General features: G+C 40.1%; 1 protein-coding gene across 15 annotated transcripts in view; it reads right to left on the reverse strand.

The window, feature by feature from the left end:
- The window catches only part of LOC119650369 (protein alan shepard), a 460,805-nt gene that overhangs the window by 224,361 nt on the left and 219,452 nt on the right, over positions 1–16,992 (reverse strand). The window contains exon 1 of one of the 15 annotated variants that reach the window (XM_038053094.1): positions 13,164–13,684. The exons of the other annotated variants lie outside the window; for them this stretch is intronic. Within the exon in view, the coding sequence (XP_037909022.1) occupies positions 13,164–13,184 (21 nt within the window). The 5' untranslated portion in view covers positions 13,185–13,684. Of the gene's footprint in view, positions 1–13,163; positions 13,685–16,992 lie in introns of those variants that run through there. 15 annotated transcript variants of the gene reach the window in all.

Consider the following 16,992-nt stretch of genomic DNA (forward strand, 5'->3'; position numbering starts at 1 on the left):
AGACGTCGCGGAAATCAAATCATTTACTCCAGAATCGATACCATCTGTATGTGCCCTCTGCTTCGGCGATGTCTTCATGTCTCGGGAAGCATGATTTTACAGTTAGTGATGATGACGAATTAGCGGCGCCGTGATGAATATACATATTATCCACGCCTCACTGTTGCTGTTGCAAAATTATGGGACTTGCGACACCCGCTTCATACATAAGCATATTGCTTATGTATGAAGCGGGTGATGATTGCAAGGTCGTCGGTCCGCAGGCATTCTCCTTCTCATTGGCATGACCATTAAAGTAAGGTCAACCACTTCCGTTCGACACGGCTATTAAAATTATCGAAGTTGACACGTTTATAACAGACATGGATGGATTCTACAATCAAGCAAAAGGATAGTGGTCTTCCGCCGCCAGTCAAAGGATTACTCAGTTTAGTTAACATTCACGCACGAAAAAGGCAATGCAGGTGCGACAATAAGTGCCTGAGGCTACAAAGTAAAGCTGCTTAGAAGCATTGTTTTCGCGCTTCAAGCTCTGCAACTCGTAATTGCATTGCAGATGTCGATGCTGTCTTAGATCTCTTGGAAGTCCCTTGGAGTATTCCGATGTTGCATGTACAGACTATAATGATCCATGGCTTGCCCGGAATGCTTGAAAAAGGTCTTTTATTATAACGTCTTTTTTCGGGTTCAAATACTTTAGGGAAGAGAAAGATACTTTTTATTAAATTAGCTACCACTATACAATTTTTGAAATTTTTTTATGATTTTCCAACGCTCGTCTAATAATGGCCGCGTGCTATTACGTAGGAGTTGTGCAAGCGCGAAGTAAAAAATTGTCGATAGCTTCAAAATTTGCTTGGGCGCAGATCGTTCAGGCGCTATCCTAGAGGTAGAGACTTTCGATTGATGTACTGAATTACTTTGAAGCTCATTCCGGGGATCTCAATCTGGACGGTGGAGGTGACACTGCGATTTAAGTTTTCCCCTTAAAAATGATTCAGTGTATGAAAAGACTGTTTCAGATTTCATTATTCCCTCACTACAAATTTGTTCTTCTAAATTCGAGTCTGGTTTGCATTGAGGTACGCACTTTTTGGAGATATTGACGCGGTATTGCGCAACTGCAGGTGTTAGGAGGTACAGATCAGTTAAGGTTTTGGATCAAACCGAAAACCCTTAGTTCACTTTTCGGAATTTAAACAAGAAAGATTAGGCTACTGCGGTGGGCAAACAGTCAACTTTTCTCTTTACACACGCAACCAACGCTTCTTCTTGCAGCTTTTCTTCATCGCCGGATTATTTTTCGTGAATAAGTTCGCGACTCAGGGTTCTCCCAAATCTGCAACACATGCATTTAAATAAAAAAAATCAAAACATGAAAATTCTTCCTACATCATGTTGGAAGTTCCTTATCTTGTGACTCACCTGTGTAAATTGTTCACAGAGAACGAACGAATTAGATCCCTAATTCGAAAGCCTTCTGACCAATTTCTACCGTTCGTTTTCGATTCCCTCTTTTCCACCTCCCGAGCGACCTACCCACATTTCTCATGCCCTCTATTTGTCCATTTAATTTTTGCGCCTGGCCATACTGAGGTAGCTGGCTTATGCAAAATGTATCCATTCTAAGACCACTTGTCCCTTCTGATTTCAATAGCTATCATCTCTTCTAGTATATCATTTTTAGGCACTTATTGAAGAATACTTAAGAATTTGCGCGACGCCCGTTCAAAGTTCCCATTAGAACAGAGTACAACCATGTACAGAACAAAGTGACACCATATTTTGTGAATGCCCTCTTTTCCTGCCATCATGCTTGTATAGACGACGAAGAAAACCAACCAATTTCTTGATTAAATTGGCAGGACCATTTCGAAGCCTATATAGCGATGAAATCAGTTAATGAATAAAATTAGGCTTGGCGAGTAACTTGATTCAAATGGGCAATAAGAGCTACCAGCTCAAAGATAACGAGGTAGGCCCTACCTTCAGTAGGTCGGTAGGACAACATGTGCCAGAACACCTAAAATAACTAGGGAGTAGTGAACTGGGTGACTTTGTCTTGAGAACTCTCCATTATAATGGGTCTAGTTCAGACACTGGGGGTTGCCTCATTAATGGTAATGTTGATTCCCACTAAACATTAATTATAATATATTAAGGTATTTAATAATTTCACAAGCAAAAACAGCAAAAGCTGGAGAGTTAGTAAAGTTTGACAATAGAATGTGATGTTCCCTATTACACCGTATACTTTCTATAACAAGAAAATTAGGGTGTTCTTCTTCTTTTTTTAGCCTTTGTTCTGTTCACAAATAAGGTTGGCTCGTCGTGATCAGTTCGACGATTTTGTCCTGATTTGGATGCAGTCGCAAGGCTTTCAAATCACCATATCTAGAAACCACTGTTTCGTCCGGGTTTTAGGTCGTTTACTATCGATTTCGTTGTTCAGATCAATCTTTAGGAATAAATTCTCTTGTGTGTATATCGCGGACAATAAAAGCGATTAATCGGAAAAAAAGAACGAAAAGTACGTCTGGAAGCTGATCGAAAAGAATCGTGGATAAAGGTTCGATAATATTCTGATTTCAATTCAGCAGGATATTCGAATTCAACATTTGAGTCAGCAGTACTTGTCTCTAAAGTGTAATATCACATTTCATGTCCTTGGCTGAATACGGTTGAAATATTACCAAACATTACAACATCACCGCACTACTTAGCATTACCGCATTACAAAACTGATGGTATTACTTCTGCGATAAGTAATGTTTTAAAAGTGATACCATACGTCATACATCAAACATCGCTGCTTTTCGCAGAACAAGTGGCGGCAACAGTTGTGAAGTACCGAGCGGATGCCAAGACTGTCAAGTATCACTTGCAAATCTATTGTAGTCATGATTGACTGTTATATTTTCTGGTTTTAGGCTAGAAAATGATTGCGAGTACATTTTAATATGGGGATGCTGGACGAATCACTTTAGTGATAATAAAATATTTGGTAATGTGGGCTGCCGCACGTTCATTTAATGTTGCTGATATAACATTATATGTAGGTTATGGAACTGAAAGGTGATGTGTGTAATATCACTTTTTCAAAAAGTGATATGATATCACGTTACCTACTAAGGTGCTGTTTCGTGCGCGTCTAACCTCCATAGGAAACTAGCTCATTTGCGATATTCAGGTGTTCAGAAGAAGTTTTAGATACGATTTATCCAAAAGTTAGCCGAGGGCTAAGGATTCCCAGCGCGTTCTTAATAAATAGTAATACCGGGCAACCTTTGCAAAAAAATTCTTTCGGGTTTTCCATAGCAAATCGATTATTGCACCATCAATTTTTTCGTGACATTTGCAATTCAAACATAACAAATTTATCATTTACACCACTCTTGAAGGGCTTTCCTACTATTAAGCCATCTAAGCCTAAGGCAACCCTGCGAAAGTTCATCCACCTCATTAATTATTACCCACTTCCATCGATTAATCGACCAAACAAATCTAAAATACTCTCGTCTAATCCGAACTGTTTACAAGCTCTTTCCTCCCAAAGTACATATTTCATAAAAACAAATTTGCCATGGAGAAAAGTAATATCGATTTATTAGCCCCCCCGAACTATTTTAATATTTCTGCAGTTAATAAAGTTACTTATGTAAATCGTGGAACAGTAAAATCACTACATCATCCTACATACTAGATTCTAGGAAAATACAAATGTTAGCTTGTAATAATGCGAAATGTATGCTCATAAAAAGTGCTGAAACCATAAAGCACGAAATTAATATTATGGGAGTTGCTGGAGTCATTTTCATTAGCATATTTGTGTACGTGCCGGACTACGTCACGGTCAGAGGACTGTAGTAATGGAATAGCGTATTGCAGCAGAATTTGGCGGAATAATTGCAGTAATCAGTAATTGGCATGGATTTTGAATCGAATCTGAATTTGAATAGAATTCTTTCTGGAATGGACGGCAGGGGACAGGAAAACACTCTTAATCTGAAAGGAAATGATGAGGACAAATTGGGGTCAGCATTGGCGTTACATTATTGCGTAGCTTCAGCGAAAATAAGTCGGGATTTATGCTTGCGGAAACAAACTTTTCTGGGAAAATCTTTTTCTGCTTTCAAATTATTCCTAATTTACTTGTTAAAAAAAATCATATTATTTCCTGAAATACTATAGAATAGAAGAGAGACTTTATTATTGTTACAACAAAATTGTATATTAGTGAAAAGGATGCAGAACGCTTCATTAAAAATTGATAAATATCATCATCGAAATTTGGAATCCGCCACGCGAACCCAAATGATAATTTGGAGCATTTTTCGGAATGAAACTGAACTCAAGTTAGATAATATTCCTCCTTCTATAAAAAAATACGGTTTGTAAAAGGATGTCGTCAATCAGTTATTCTTAGAAAATCAACTCTGGAATAAAAACATGATTGCAAAACGAACCCGAGGGGCTGCTGATGGAAAAACAACAAACCCCATTCAAATTAGCAATAGATTTTTGAATATTTTATACAAACGCGAAATATCTCTTCACAATTTCCTCAAAGTAACTTTTCCTTAATGACTTTTTTCAGGTTCACAATTTTTTATCAATTCTGCTAAGGCTATAATTATGTTCAGTTTAAACAAAATACGATTTGATTGATTACTACGACTAAAGTTAATTGATCAAACAGACAAGGCTGAGTTCAAGACCGTTTAAGATTGAAGGACTAAAGATATGGAAAAAAGATGTATCTTTCTGAAAATTCATCAATTTCCATTGATTTCATTTTAACTCTTGTCATCAATTTGACTTTTCTACCAATGGAAAAGTCTAATTCAACGAATCGATCTTTTATTTTATTAATGGGAAATCAATTTCAATTGAGTTTCACAGAAAATAGACGCGGACAGTTCTGGGATATTAAAATTCAATTTACGCAATTTAGAAATTATTTTCCTTTTGGGTAAAATATAAAATGCAGAAAATTGAATATTTTCATTAAGATGCGTCCTAAAAGGGAGCATTAATTTCGGGTCAAGTGTAATAAATATCCCATTCGTGAGAGTTTCATGGGCAGAAAAAGGCAATTTTCAAAGGTTTTTCCAATACTTTAGGGAAAGTTCAAATGTGAATGAAGAAAATGAAGAAATTCTCTTTTAATGGAGAATGCAGGACACTATTTTTTTGATAGGAGAGGCTAAAATAAAATATGAAGAAAGGGCCAGGGAATTTACTGCCGTCTGTGCCGTTTTATGCCTACATGATGAACACAATGGAGTTTCCAGTCAATTCCGATCATTAGATACCGGTGTCATATAGGGGCAACATTACGACTTTTTTCAGATTGTTAGTATTTTCTGAAAATGTCTTTTACTTTATATGCGTAGCATTCCACTTTCACTTCCATTTTCTTACAACCGATGCTAAAACTGACCTTTAAACCTCATCATCATCAACGGCTCAACAACCGGTATCCGGTCTAGGCCTACCTTAATAAGGAACTCCAGACATCCCGGTTTTGCGCCAAGGTCCACCAATTCGATATCTCTAAAAGCTGTATGGCGTCCTGACCTACGCCATCGCCTCATCCTCTTTTTCTACCATAGATATTGCCCTTATAGACTTTCTGCCCTGAATCCTCATCCATACGGATTAAGTGATCCGCCCACCGTAACCTATTGAGCCGAATTTTATCCAAAACCGGAGGGTCATGGTATCACTCATAGATTTCGTCATTGTGTAGGCTAGGGAATCGTCCATCCTCATGTAGGGGGCCAAAAATTCTTCGGAGGATTCTTCTCTCGAACGCGGCCAAGAGTTCACAATTTTTCTTGCTAAGAATCCAAGTTTCCGAGGAATACATGAGGACTGGCAAGATCATAGCCTTGTACAGTAAGATCTTTGACCGTATGGTGAGACATTTCCAGCGGAATTGTCTTTGTAAGCTGAAATAGGGTATGTTGGCTGACAACAACCGTGCGCGGATTTCATCATCGTAGCTGTTATCGGTTGTGATTTTCGACCCTAGATAGGAGAAATTGTCAACGGTCTCAAAGTTGTATTCTCCTATCCTTATTCTTCTTCGTGTTTGACCAGTGCGGTTTGATGTTGTTGGTCGATTCGTCTTCGGTGCTGACGTTGCCACCATATATTTTATCTTGCCTTCATTGATGTGCAGTCCAAGATCTCGCCTCAATCGCCGCTTGCTCGATCTGGATGAAGGCAGTTTGTACGTCTCGGGTGATTCTTCCCATAATGTCGATATCGTCATCATAGGTCAGTAGTTGGGTGGACTTGAAGAGGATCGTACCTCTTGCATTTACCTCAGCATCAGAGATCACTTTCTCGAGGGCCAGGTTAAAGAGGACGCATGATAGGGCATCCCCTTGTCGTAGACCGTTGTTGATGTCGAATGGTCTTGAGAGTGATCCTGCTGTTTTTATCTGGCCTCGCACATTGGTCAGGATCAGCCTAGTCAGTCTTATTAATTTCATCGGGATACCGAATTCCCTCATGGCCGTGTACAGTTTTACTCTGGCTATGCTATCATAGGCTGCTTTTAAGTCGATGAATAGATGGTGCAACTGTTGTCCAAATTTCAACAGTTTTTCCATGGCTTGCCGCAGAGAGAAAATCTGATCTGTTGCTGATTTGCCTGGAGTGAAGCCTCTTTGGTATGGGTCAATGATGTTCTGGGCGTATGGGGCTATCCGACCTAGCAAGATAGTGGAGAATATATTATAAATGGTACTCAGCAACGTGATACCTCCATAATTGTTGCACTGTGTGATATCTCCCTTTTTATGTATGAGACAGATAATGCTTCGTTGTCAATCGTCAGGCATTGATTCGCTGTCCCATACCTTGAGCACAAGTTGATGAACCACTTGGTGTAACTGGTCGCCTCCATATTTAACCAATTCGGCTGTAATTCCATCATCCAACATGGGTATATTTGGTGGAAAATAATTCCACAGCCTCTTCTCTTTAAACTCAATGTAAAAAGATCAAGGCATGCATGTGCGTTCACCATTTTAATATTTTCACTAAATTTCGTATCAATAGATAGACAGGAAACCGATTTTAATTAAATTCTGCTTCACGCAAAACCTTAAAAAGGAAGACATTTTATTCTAAAGTGGAACAAAGGATATGAAACGAACCACAGTTAGGTTATTGAAATTTGTTTCCTACATTTTCACAAAAATGTACAACTACGAAATCCTTAGGAAAAGAATGTCTACCTTTCCAAAGAAAGATTTAAGTAAGATGTGGTGTTGCCTGCTACTCTAGGAAACTTTGTGAGAACCAAAAATTAGCGGAGTACTGGATGAGAAAAGTTCGTTATATCTAGCGGTGAAGCTGCGCTGTCAGATCTGACCACGAGCCTGCCCCTTTTGAAAACCAGTGTCGCCGAGTGCAGATTTTTTTTTTTTGTTTTGTTCCCATCGATTCAATTGAAAGTTGTGTAGTATTAATCAAATTTGATTTCTTTCAATTCAAAAGATTGTGATCATGACAAGGGTGACCCCGAGGAACATCGGACCCTGCGGAATTCAAGTCATCGTGTTCAATCACCTGGTAAAACCCCCAGCAGCTGCACCCCAGCGTTGTCACACAGCCCGCATCGGTTGTACAATCAAGGAGAAGGTTGAGAAGGCCACCAAGTCAGGTGATACCGCCGTTTTCATCCTCGTCCCAAACAAACCAGAGGCAGACCGTTGTTGTCGGTATAAAATGAAGTAATTACACATTAATACATTAATAGTAAATGCTACAATAGAAAGTATACACTCGTCGCAAAAGCTAGCGCAAAGTTTTTGGTAGTGTGTTCCGCTCCGGTGCACCACAGTCGCAGTTTTCGGTTCTTTTAGTTCCGCCTCTACGGTTGTTTTTGTGTGTACTCCACTACATCCCACTCTGGCAATGGCCACTGAACAAAAGGGCGCAACAGGGCCTGCACAACCCGTCGCCTCTATGCCATCGTTATCGCGCAAGAGCTCCGAGGCGCAGTTCCGACAGCTAGAGGCACAATTTGCGCTAGCCGGCGTCACATTTGACGCCACACGTCTCAATCATGCGCTGGTCGGGCTGGACGAGAAATCTACTCAGGTCGCCTTCGATGTATTGGAGAAGGGCTCATATGAAATATTAAAGAGCACCGAATACGACGTCTGTCATTAAGCGAGACCACCAAGCTGAATCACTTCCTGACAGAACTCACGCTGGGCGACGGGACACCCAGTCAGCTGCTGAGGGAACTGAAGCAGCTGGCTGGGGACACGGTGGGACCAGCTCTGACCCGAGAGACACTCGTGCCATTTTGGCGACATGCCGAATAAACTTTCGCTACTACAAGATTCAATGGACGCATTGGTAACCACCGTAGCAAAACTAGCCGACACTGTTGCTGCTCTCCATCCGGAATGAATCTCGCGAAACAGGTCGAAATCCACTCCGCGAAATAGACGCTCCGGTAGCAGGTCGTCAGGGTCCACTCCACGAAATAGACGCTCCGGGCTATGCTGGTAACACTGAACGTTCGCAGAGAAACACACAAAATGCACCTTTGGAACAAAAAAACTAAATTTCGCGGTAACCTTGGCGACAGCTACCCAAAACACAAAGCATTAAGGTCTTTTAATTACTCAAATATAAATTTTAAAATATTTATTACAAAACCTTTTGACCTTTAAATTCCCCGAAACCCTCAAACATAAATTACATAAATTTTGAAATATCGAGTGTTAATCTTGGGTGTTTTTTCCATAACTTATATTACCCAGCCATGTCTATGCACAGGCTGATCTACTAGCAAATGTATTTTTGCCTAACGGATCGGATAGAGCAATTGCAAAGCATCTATTGATTTGTATGTTGCCCCAAAACAGAAAACAATTGAAGTTGTATTGGAAGGAATTGCAACCAAGTTAGTCTTTCATGTTCAGATTTGCAAAAAGGGGTTTACACGCATATAGGAGCTGGTTACTGCTGTTCTGGGGGAATTTTCATGATATTTTGGAACGAAAACTTAACAATATGGAAGGGTCGATTCTGTCGTGAGCAAGTTGACAAATTTGGCGCTAATGATCTGCTGAAATGCCGATCGTGTCGGCGTGGATTTTCTACAATTAGGAAGGCAATTTGTATTGCAAGGAATTTTAATCTCTCTTTTTAAAAACTGAGGAGCATTCAGCGGGTCGAGTACTAAAACTTTTATGATTTTGATTAGAACATGGTGTTTATGGAGCCAGGCAGGGTTTGAAATAAGATCACAATTGGTGGTTTCGAAATTTAATCTGGAAGAAGTGTTTGGGACGTTACGCATTTCTTTCTCTACGCTCAATTTTCGACGTGACTCAAGCGTGTCGTGTGATGGTCGTCGGGAGGCTGTAATAGAAAAACATGAGCATTAAACCCAACCTTCTGTGAAGGCAGTCAACTTGACCCACTTGATTCGTGTCATGTACATCACCGGGATCGGAACAGGACAAAATATATATAGTTTTGGAGGTAAGAGGTTGACGTTCAGAAAAAGTTTGATATGTGATTAACCCAAGGTTTACTGCTGATCGCCCCGCAGGCGGTTGGCTCGGCATTTTGTTAGGTTTCGTGCAGTCGTTATAGTCGGTTTACTTTCTGTTTATCTGTCAGACGCATTTTGCTTAGAGATGGTTATATCGATTGACACCAAATTGAGTGCGAGTTACATAGTTCTACGTGGAATTTAAGGAGCGTGTAAATTTTTTTTTTTTTTTGTTGATCAAATAAGTGTAGCTTGAGGTGGTAAATGTATTATCAAAACCCATCCAACCGAAAAATCTGGAAAAAAAATCACAAGGCTGCTACTATACGGTGCCCAGATTCCCAAATACCCTCCATATTGATATTTGTTCAAGTAAAGTTAATAGTCATGAAATTGTGTAGTGATATAGGCTATAATACAAAACATGATCCATTTGGTGTAAATCGCACTATAACCAACAAAGTTGGGAGGAGCAAAGCTGTCACTTCAGTACAAATTCTTTGATTGTGAGTAGCAAGCGAACGTAAACATTCCTGAAGTGTCCAGCTTCTGATTTACCAACTTGTTTTTTTAAGGTTTTGTTTGAAACAAAACCTTATTAGAATCGATTCGATGTCTGTCTGTCTGTCTGTCCGTCTATCTGTCTGTCTGTCTGTGACAGCCGATTTATTCAGAAACCGCTGGACCGATCGTCACGAAAATTGGTAGGAGTATGTGATCTGCCGTTCCCTTTACATGCAGCAACTGACGCCATTTTGTGTTAAGTTTAAGGGGGGGCTCCCCATACATGTGAAAGGAGAGTGCAAAATTTCTTTTCACAGAATGTAGCCATGCGGGGTATCAAATGAAAGATCTCAATTAGTACTTTACGAAACTGATTCAATTTTGATGTTGGGTGAAACATAGGGGAGTGAGGGCTCAAAATATGACCCCCAAAAAGTGTAACAGGTCTCGTTCTCAGAACCTATCCAACGAAAAAATTTGAAAAAAATCACAGTGGTGCATCTTTACGAAATCTAGGCCTCAAAATATATCCGGTTCCGATATCTGCACAAATAAAGTTAATAATAGTATATTTCCACATTTTAGAAATTTACCCGGCACCCCCCTTATGTTCATCATAGAAGTACAAAATTTAACATGCGTATAATGAAGAACATAATGCACAGTTTGGTCAAGTTTGAAGAGAATCCAACTATTATTAACAAAGTTATAGGGTGTAAAACTTTACCAATTTTTGTGAATTTCGTGCACTCTTCAACCTGCATGACGTGATCACCACATATCAATTCGTCAATACCACAACGAAATCAGTAATATGTACGTATGTGTCGTAGTTTTGTAGCTGTATACGGATAGAAAAATGTTAGTTGAAATTTCTTAGATAAGATGAACACAAAACCTTTATACCCGAAGCGGGAGCTTCCGGTATTCCGACTTGTTTTTATCTAAACTTAGCTTCACATGTGTTTCACTAGATTCCCCAGGTTGTTTTAGGCTTTGGGGCGGTCGCACAAATAGGATTGAAAGAGGCGCGAATATTTATAAATGACCTGAGAGCGACTAAAGTGTCAATTGGATCCTTCATATTCCTGAGCTAGCACATAGGCGTGCCAGCCTGTGTTGAAGGGGTCTTCATGGTCAATTTTGTCAGCTGGTGTTTGGATTGGTTAGGCCTTCGTGGTAGACTTCGGTTAAACGGTTTTTGGCCATCATGAAAGTGCACCGAATCATTACATAAGTCTCAAATGCAAATGCTGAAAACATTTGTAGAATGAAAATGAGATGACACATTGTTTCAATTGAGGCAAGGTGCTTCAGAGGCTGTCTGCAGTGACAAATATCCTCTCTCTTACTGTTGTTCATGATAATATATCCTATATAATATATTGCTATGATCCTGCAGGATGGGAAAGTATTCCGAGTATTTAGCCGTTGAATACCTCGGTGAGTTTACCGAAATGATGTTTAACTGCATGAGTAAAATTCTACAAGTGATCCATACCAACTACATGAGGTTGCTAAACAGCCAAAAATTGAGTGCCATCTCTGTGGGACTAAGGTGGAATTTCAATGTCAGAAATTCTGGGAACATACATTATAAGGCCCATTTTAACGTCTGAACAAATCGTCTAGTGACCGAGGTTTAACTTTGTTAGCAACTGGAAAGGCAAGCGCTTGAGACGTACTGATGTCTGCAAAATAAATGACTTCCAGATTTGTCTTTAAGAAGGCATACTCTATCGTAATGATCAAAGAAATAAACGGCCGGGGATCAGCTATGGAAGGGGCTCGGGCCTCGAGATGCTTTTGGAAAATAGGATTGTGGAACTAGGGGAACCTCTCAGAAAATTGATGACCAGATTTCTGGGGGGTGCATAAGTAATTTTACTGGTAGCGAAAGACTGCATGCGGTAAAGCTAGCAAACACGCACCACCCGAACCTTGTCACTTCACTAGTGTCATATCAAGCCAACTGTTAGGATTTTGCCACTAGATGTTATTTAAACTCAGCCTACTGGAGGAAGGGACAAGGATATTGAACGCTTAGGTGGGTGACAAGGAACTTGAGCATCTTTGGTAATGATAAGATTGACAGATTGGTACGTCTCAATTTTTTCAATTCCTTTTTGATCTACTTTCTCTAGAGTGTGAGTGTGAGTTAGTAACAACGTGATCTAAGGATTTATTGCTCCCAAAGGCAACTATGTGGACGAAAAATTCTACGGTTCGCTCGAAAAGGTATTGATAGGATGGATAAGTTAATATGGAAATCGTTTTCGACAGTTCTCAAGAGATCGAGGATTATTTCTGAGAGTGTGAAAATTCAGTGTGGGATTTCTCCATACAATGGTCTCCATGATTTCTATACTATGTTACTCATGTTGTATAAAAGGCTGTTTTTCCGAAATTTTGTAAGTTGCCTGGCCCGAATTACTCTGCCCCAACAACATTGATATCATTGCAGCAAGGTACCACCTCTAAAGGTGTTCCTTGGGTTTTTTCAAATCAGTACGACTTTTATCGGAGAAATAATAGCAGGGAAAGGGATCTTTAGTACATTGGCACATTTGGCACATTGGTGGATGTTTAACTGCGGCCACTATATTATGTCAGCCATTATACGATGATCAGACTGATTTTTTCGGCAATTATTTTTTTATAATAACAGATTGTCGTGACCCCTCCGACTGGCAGTTCCGATTAAAATTAAACATTGACTTAAAAATGAACAGATTGAAATGAATTAAAAATGAACAGAAATTGAATTATTTGAAGGAGGCTTTGGACTACGACTCTCCTAAGGAAGGAAATAGTCAATATAAACCGAAATCATCCGTTGCAATGTAAATGTTTAGGTACTTGCCATTATTTTTAATACGAAATATTAGGGACGCGTTCAGCGTAATTTTCGTCCCTTATTATCACATTTCCCTCAAGTTTGGGTCCTACAATCTTCAGTTAAAAAAAATCATAATTAAAGATAATTTCATTTTCTTTCTAAACCATGACCAAATGAAAGGCTCGATTTATCTCCCCCTTGGCTAACTGAAATTTTATCTCAAAACCTTAAGATGTCAGTGAGCTGATGAAAAGCAAAGTAATGGTCTCAGTTTTAAATACATACCAGCGAAAAGAATCTGAACATCTGTTTCAAATCGAAATCTCGTTACAGTAAAAATGGATGACACTTGTTTCTACCATGCAATGACAAGAGATTAAGGAGCTCTGCAAATTTCGATCCATGACGCCTGGAACTAATGCACTTTGGACATCAAACCTCCACAAAGAGGATATGACGTCAACACGCAAGGATAGTTCTCCAGTCGAACAACCAGACTAAATGACATTTCAAACACAAACACTAACGACAAATCACACAACACATACACTCACACACTTCCGATGGGTGTTTTCTTGAAACTTGGTTCCTGTATCTTTTTCCTATCGAACGTTTGCGAGGTATCTTTTCTATTATTGTCCTAAGTCTAATCACTAAGCACCACTTTTTTTTAATTCGTTACTAAGCCAGTTGCGATTCCTCAATTATCTACATAATATGGAAGATTATAATTGTTGTAAGGCAGAGGCAAAATAAATTTCAGGAAAAACACGGCAAGAGATCAAGAGCACTGCGATAGCAACGGCGGCGACGATAAAAACCGGAAAATCGAAACTTACGGGAAAACGTGGCTACCGTCATATTCCCAACGCCCCAAAAAGCTCGGCTGTTTGGTAAATGGGAGTCGGTGGGTGGTTGGGTCAGGCGCATTGCAATGACCTACGCAGTGCGCATAGCCCGTGCAAATGACGTCACCGATGCGAAAGTTCTCGCCCTATTGTCGTTCAGTGGAAATTGAAGGGAAGTTGATGATGGGTGGGTGGGCGAGTACAGTCGTGGGTACAAGTTGATGTATTTACGTGGGACGGTTTTTTCATGTAATGACTTAGTACAAGAAGGATCCTTGTAATTCTTCCAATTCGACAAGCAGCAATTGCCTCGACAATTCAACGTAGATTTTTTTTCAATTTGGTGAAATCCAACATAAAGGTCTCATGAAAAAAAGATATTCTGAGTCATCTCGAAGATTAATTCAAAATATAGAGCTCAATAAGATGCCTCGTAATTCTTTAAAGGAGCAATGATGATAGATTGCGAAAGACTTCCTACATTTCACTCAACGCCAAAATAAAAAAGGAATCCTTTTTCGAATCTTTAGGGCAATGCAGAAAAACATTTAATAAATGGCTTGCCGCAGTCTAAAAAGTGATACCAAAACTAATACCGGAGTTTCACCCTCTGGAGATGTCTTAATTTAAGTTGATGTATCTCCCCTGATTATCAGGGACAGAGGCTTTCAACACTACTCCGATTTGTTTCTATCCAACACGAGAAATATTCCTGTCAAAACAGCACTTCCCACTACTGTAGTTCCAACAACCGGCAGCGCCCTTTTATTGAAAAACGCTTTCAACCACCAACCATGCGATTTTTCCGACATTATGAACCGGAACAGTACCCAGTACTCGATGAAAGTTCAGCTGTCTAATATGCGCGCGGCAAATTGCGTGCGGCTACAACAAACCGTCGGGAAAGCATCTTACACGTGTAATCACCGCTTCTGTGAAACAGTAGTGGGTTTTGTTATTATATAACTGACGTAATCGGTAGGATCGAATGACGTCATATGGTCGCCGTTCAGCTTGTCCCAGCCCGGCACATAGCAAGGGTGAAATCACGAGATGAAATCGGTGCGGGTTGGATTAGGGATGAAAACAGACAATGGCCGACAGATTTTCCAAGCTTTATACAGGCCAGCGTGAGAGGTTTTTGTGGTCGACCCCACCTCCTCGCCGATATACCATCCCCTGGCTTCTCTATGTACGATATAAACGAGACGATGGGGTGGGGAGGTCGGAGAAGATGAGTATGGAGAATTTTCGAACTCCAAACAAAAATCACCGGTTAAGGAGCAAAAACTTACGAAATGGTGTATCAACATCCTTCAGGATCATCGTTAGCATTTAAATCTGTTCCCGTCGAGCACAAATTTCCATCCATTTACTCCAAAAATAGCTGAAAGTACTGACGATATGCCAGCACGATGCCTTGCACCCCTCACTCAATACCTCCAGTGGGCGTTCGATGGACATCTGAGCGAATGGACCGAAAGATGCCTTTAAGGCTAAGCATAATGGCGGTTTATGGCAAACTTCGGCGGAATTTCGCTCAGTAGTTAATGAACTTTATGGCCATAGAAAAAGAAAATACGGCAAATAATGCGACCATCCCCAGCCGGGTCCAAGCCAACAACTTCAATTTGATTGGCAGATGGATTTTGTCAAGTTGACAAAAACGGTTGACCCGGCTTTTTGCACGTCCATTTTTTACGACATGACAGTTTTTTTCCCCGGGCTCGACCCGCGCTCCTGCTTTTTCCCAACTTTTGTGAGTTTTTAAGGACTATCTATACTGTCACGCAAAACGATGATTGATGATCAACCGGCCGAACATATGAGTGTACGTGAAAGGAAATTTAAACAATTTAAGAACGATGAAGATGTTAATCGAGGACCTTCCGTTGGAAGCGTGTGCGAATTAGTCGAGGAAGTTGTTAGGAGCATGTGAAATTCATGTTAAGAGGGTAATGGGAGGGAAATGTTGGAAAATGATGTTGGGAGGAATTCAAGAAAAATTCATTAAAGGTTCATAATATTAGGAAAAAGGATAAAAGTGCTGCCATAAAAGATTGGCACAGAGAAAAGAGTTTTCCTGCCGAAATGGTATATAGTGCTTCTCACACGAAGACAATAATTAGAGGGATCAGCTCATAACCTATGAATTAACGTTAATGCCTCGATATACATGAATATAGAACTAATTATTCCATTCGAAAAATAGCTAATTAAACCTTCATATGGAAAGGTTTGAATCGGGAAACTAGTTTTGAACCTATCTGTCAATGCCATGCTCAAATAACTGAAGAGATCAGAAAGATATACAAACATAAAATAATAATATAAAAAAATTAACTTAAACCTCTTTCTAACCCTCCACACCACCACTTCCAGCTCTGCTCGGCAAACACTATTTGGGACCTTTCACTTGATACCCCACATGGACATATTCGGGACAAACTAACTTTTACGCTCCCTTTTGCATGTATAGAAAGCTCCCCCAGCCTTACGCTGACTGTAACAAAGTCACAAAGTCATTCGCAAGGGGTTCTCAGTTTTAAAATTTTCAAAAAATTTTTGTATCACCACCATTTCTGAGGAAAATGCATGTGGCAGACAACCAAGCACTTCGGACTTCGCTTCCTAGAACACCTACCGCAAAAGAGCAAAAGGGTGCGCCCAAGGAAGAAGAGATAAGCGTTCAGAAGTAGGGAACCACAGGATGCTCGCAAGAATCGAGAGCTGGATCCATTCAGGGGAGCACAACGATTATGAAATCTCCTTTAAGGTCTACGGCAATAACAGGCTCAAGCAGTTCCCTAAGAATCTGAAATCTGAGGAACCAGAATTGGAGGTCACTCTGGAGCAAAAAATGATTGCTGAATATAAGTCTGATTTTGCTTGGAGTTAAACTTGGAGACAAACACAACGTGCTCCAGTCATCAGCCTTCGCCGTTAACACAGTCAACGCAGGTGACAGTCAACTGTATATCCACAGGTATCTAGCGAAATGAAAAGCTACGAGAAAAGAAGGAGGAACATCTAGGCATCAAATGTCAAAAAGCGCCCAACTTTTTGGAAGGGACTAAACTTAGTAGGAGGAGAAATGTGTCAAAAATCGATGCTCAATCGAAAAGAACCTTAGAGTTGGGCTACAGTTAAAACAAAAAAAAACAAAGGCAAGTCGGGGAACCGGCCGCTGGACGCTACCCATTTTCGCGTGATGCTGACATTTAGTCTTAAATATGCACAGAAGCGGCAAGTTTGACCTATTATAA

The sequence above is a fragment of the Hermetia illucens genome, chromosome 2 (genome assembly GCF_905115235.1).
Source record: "Hermetia illucens chromosome 2, iHerIll2.2.curated.20191125, whole genome shotgun sequence".
Taxonomy (NCBI): Eukaryota; Metazoa; Arthropoda; class Insecta; order Diptera; family Stratiomyidae; genus Hermetia; species Hermetia illucens.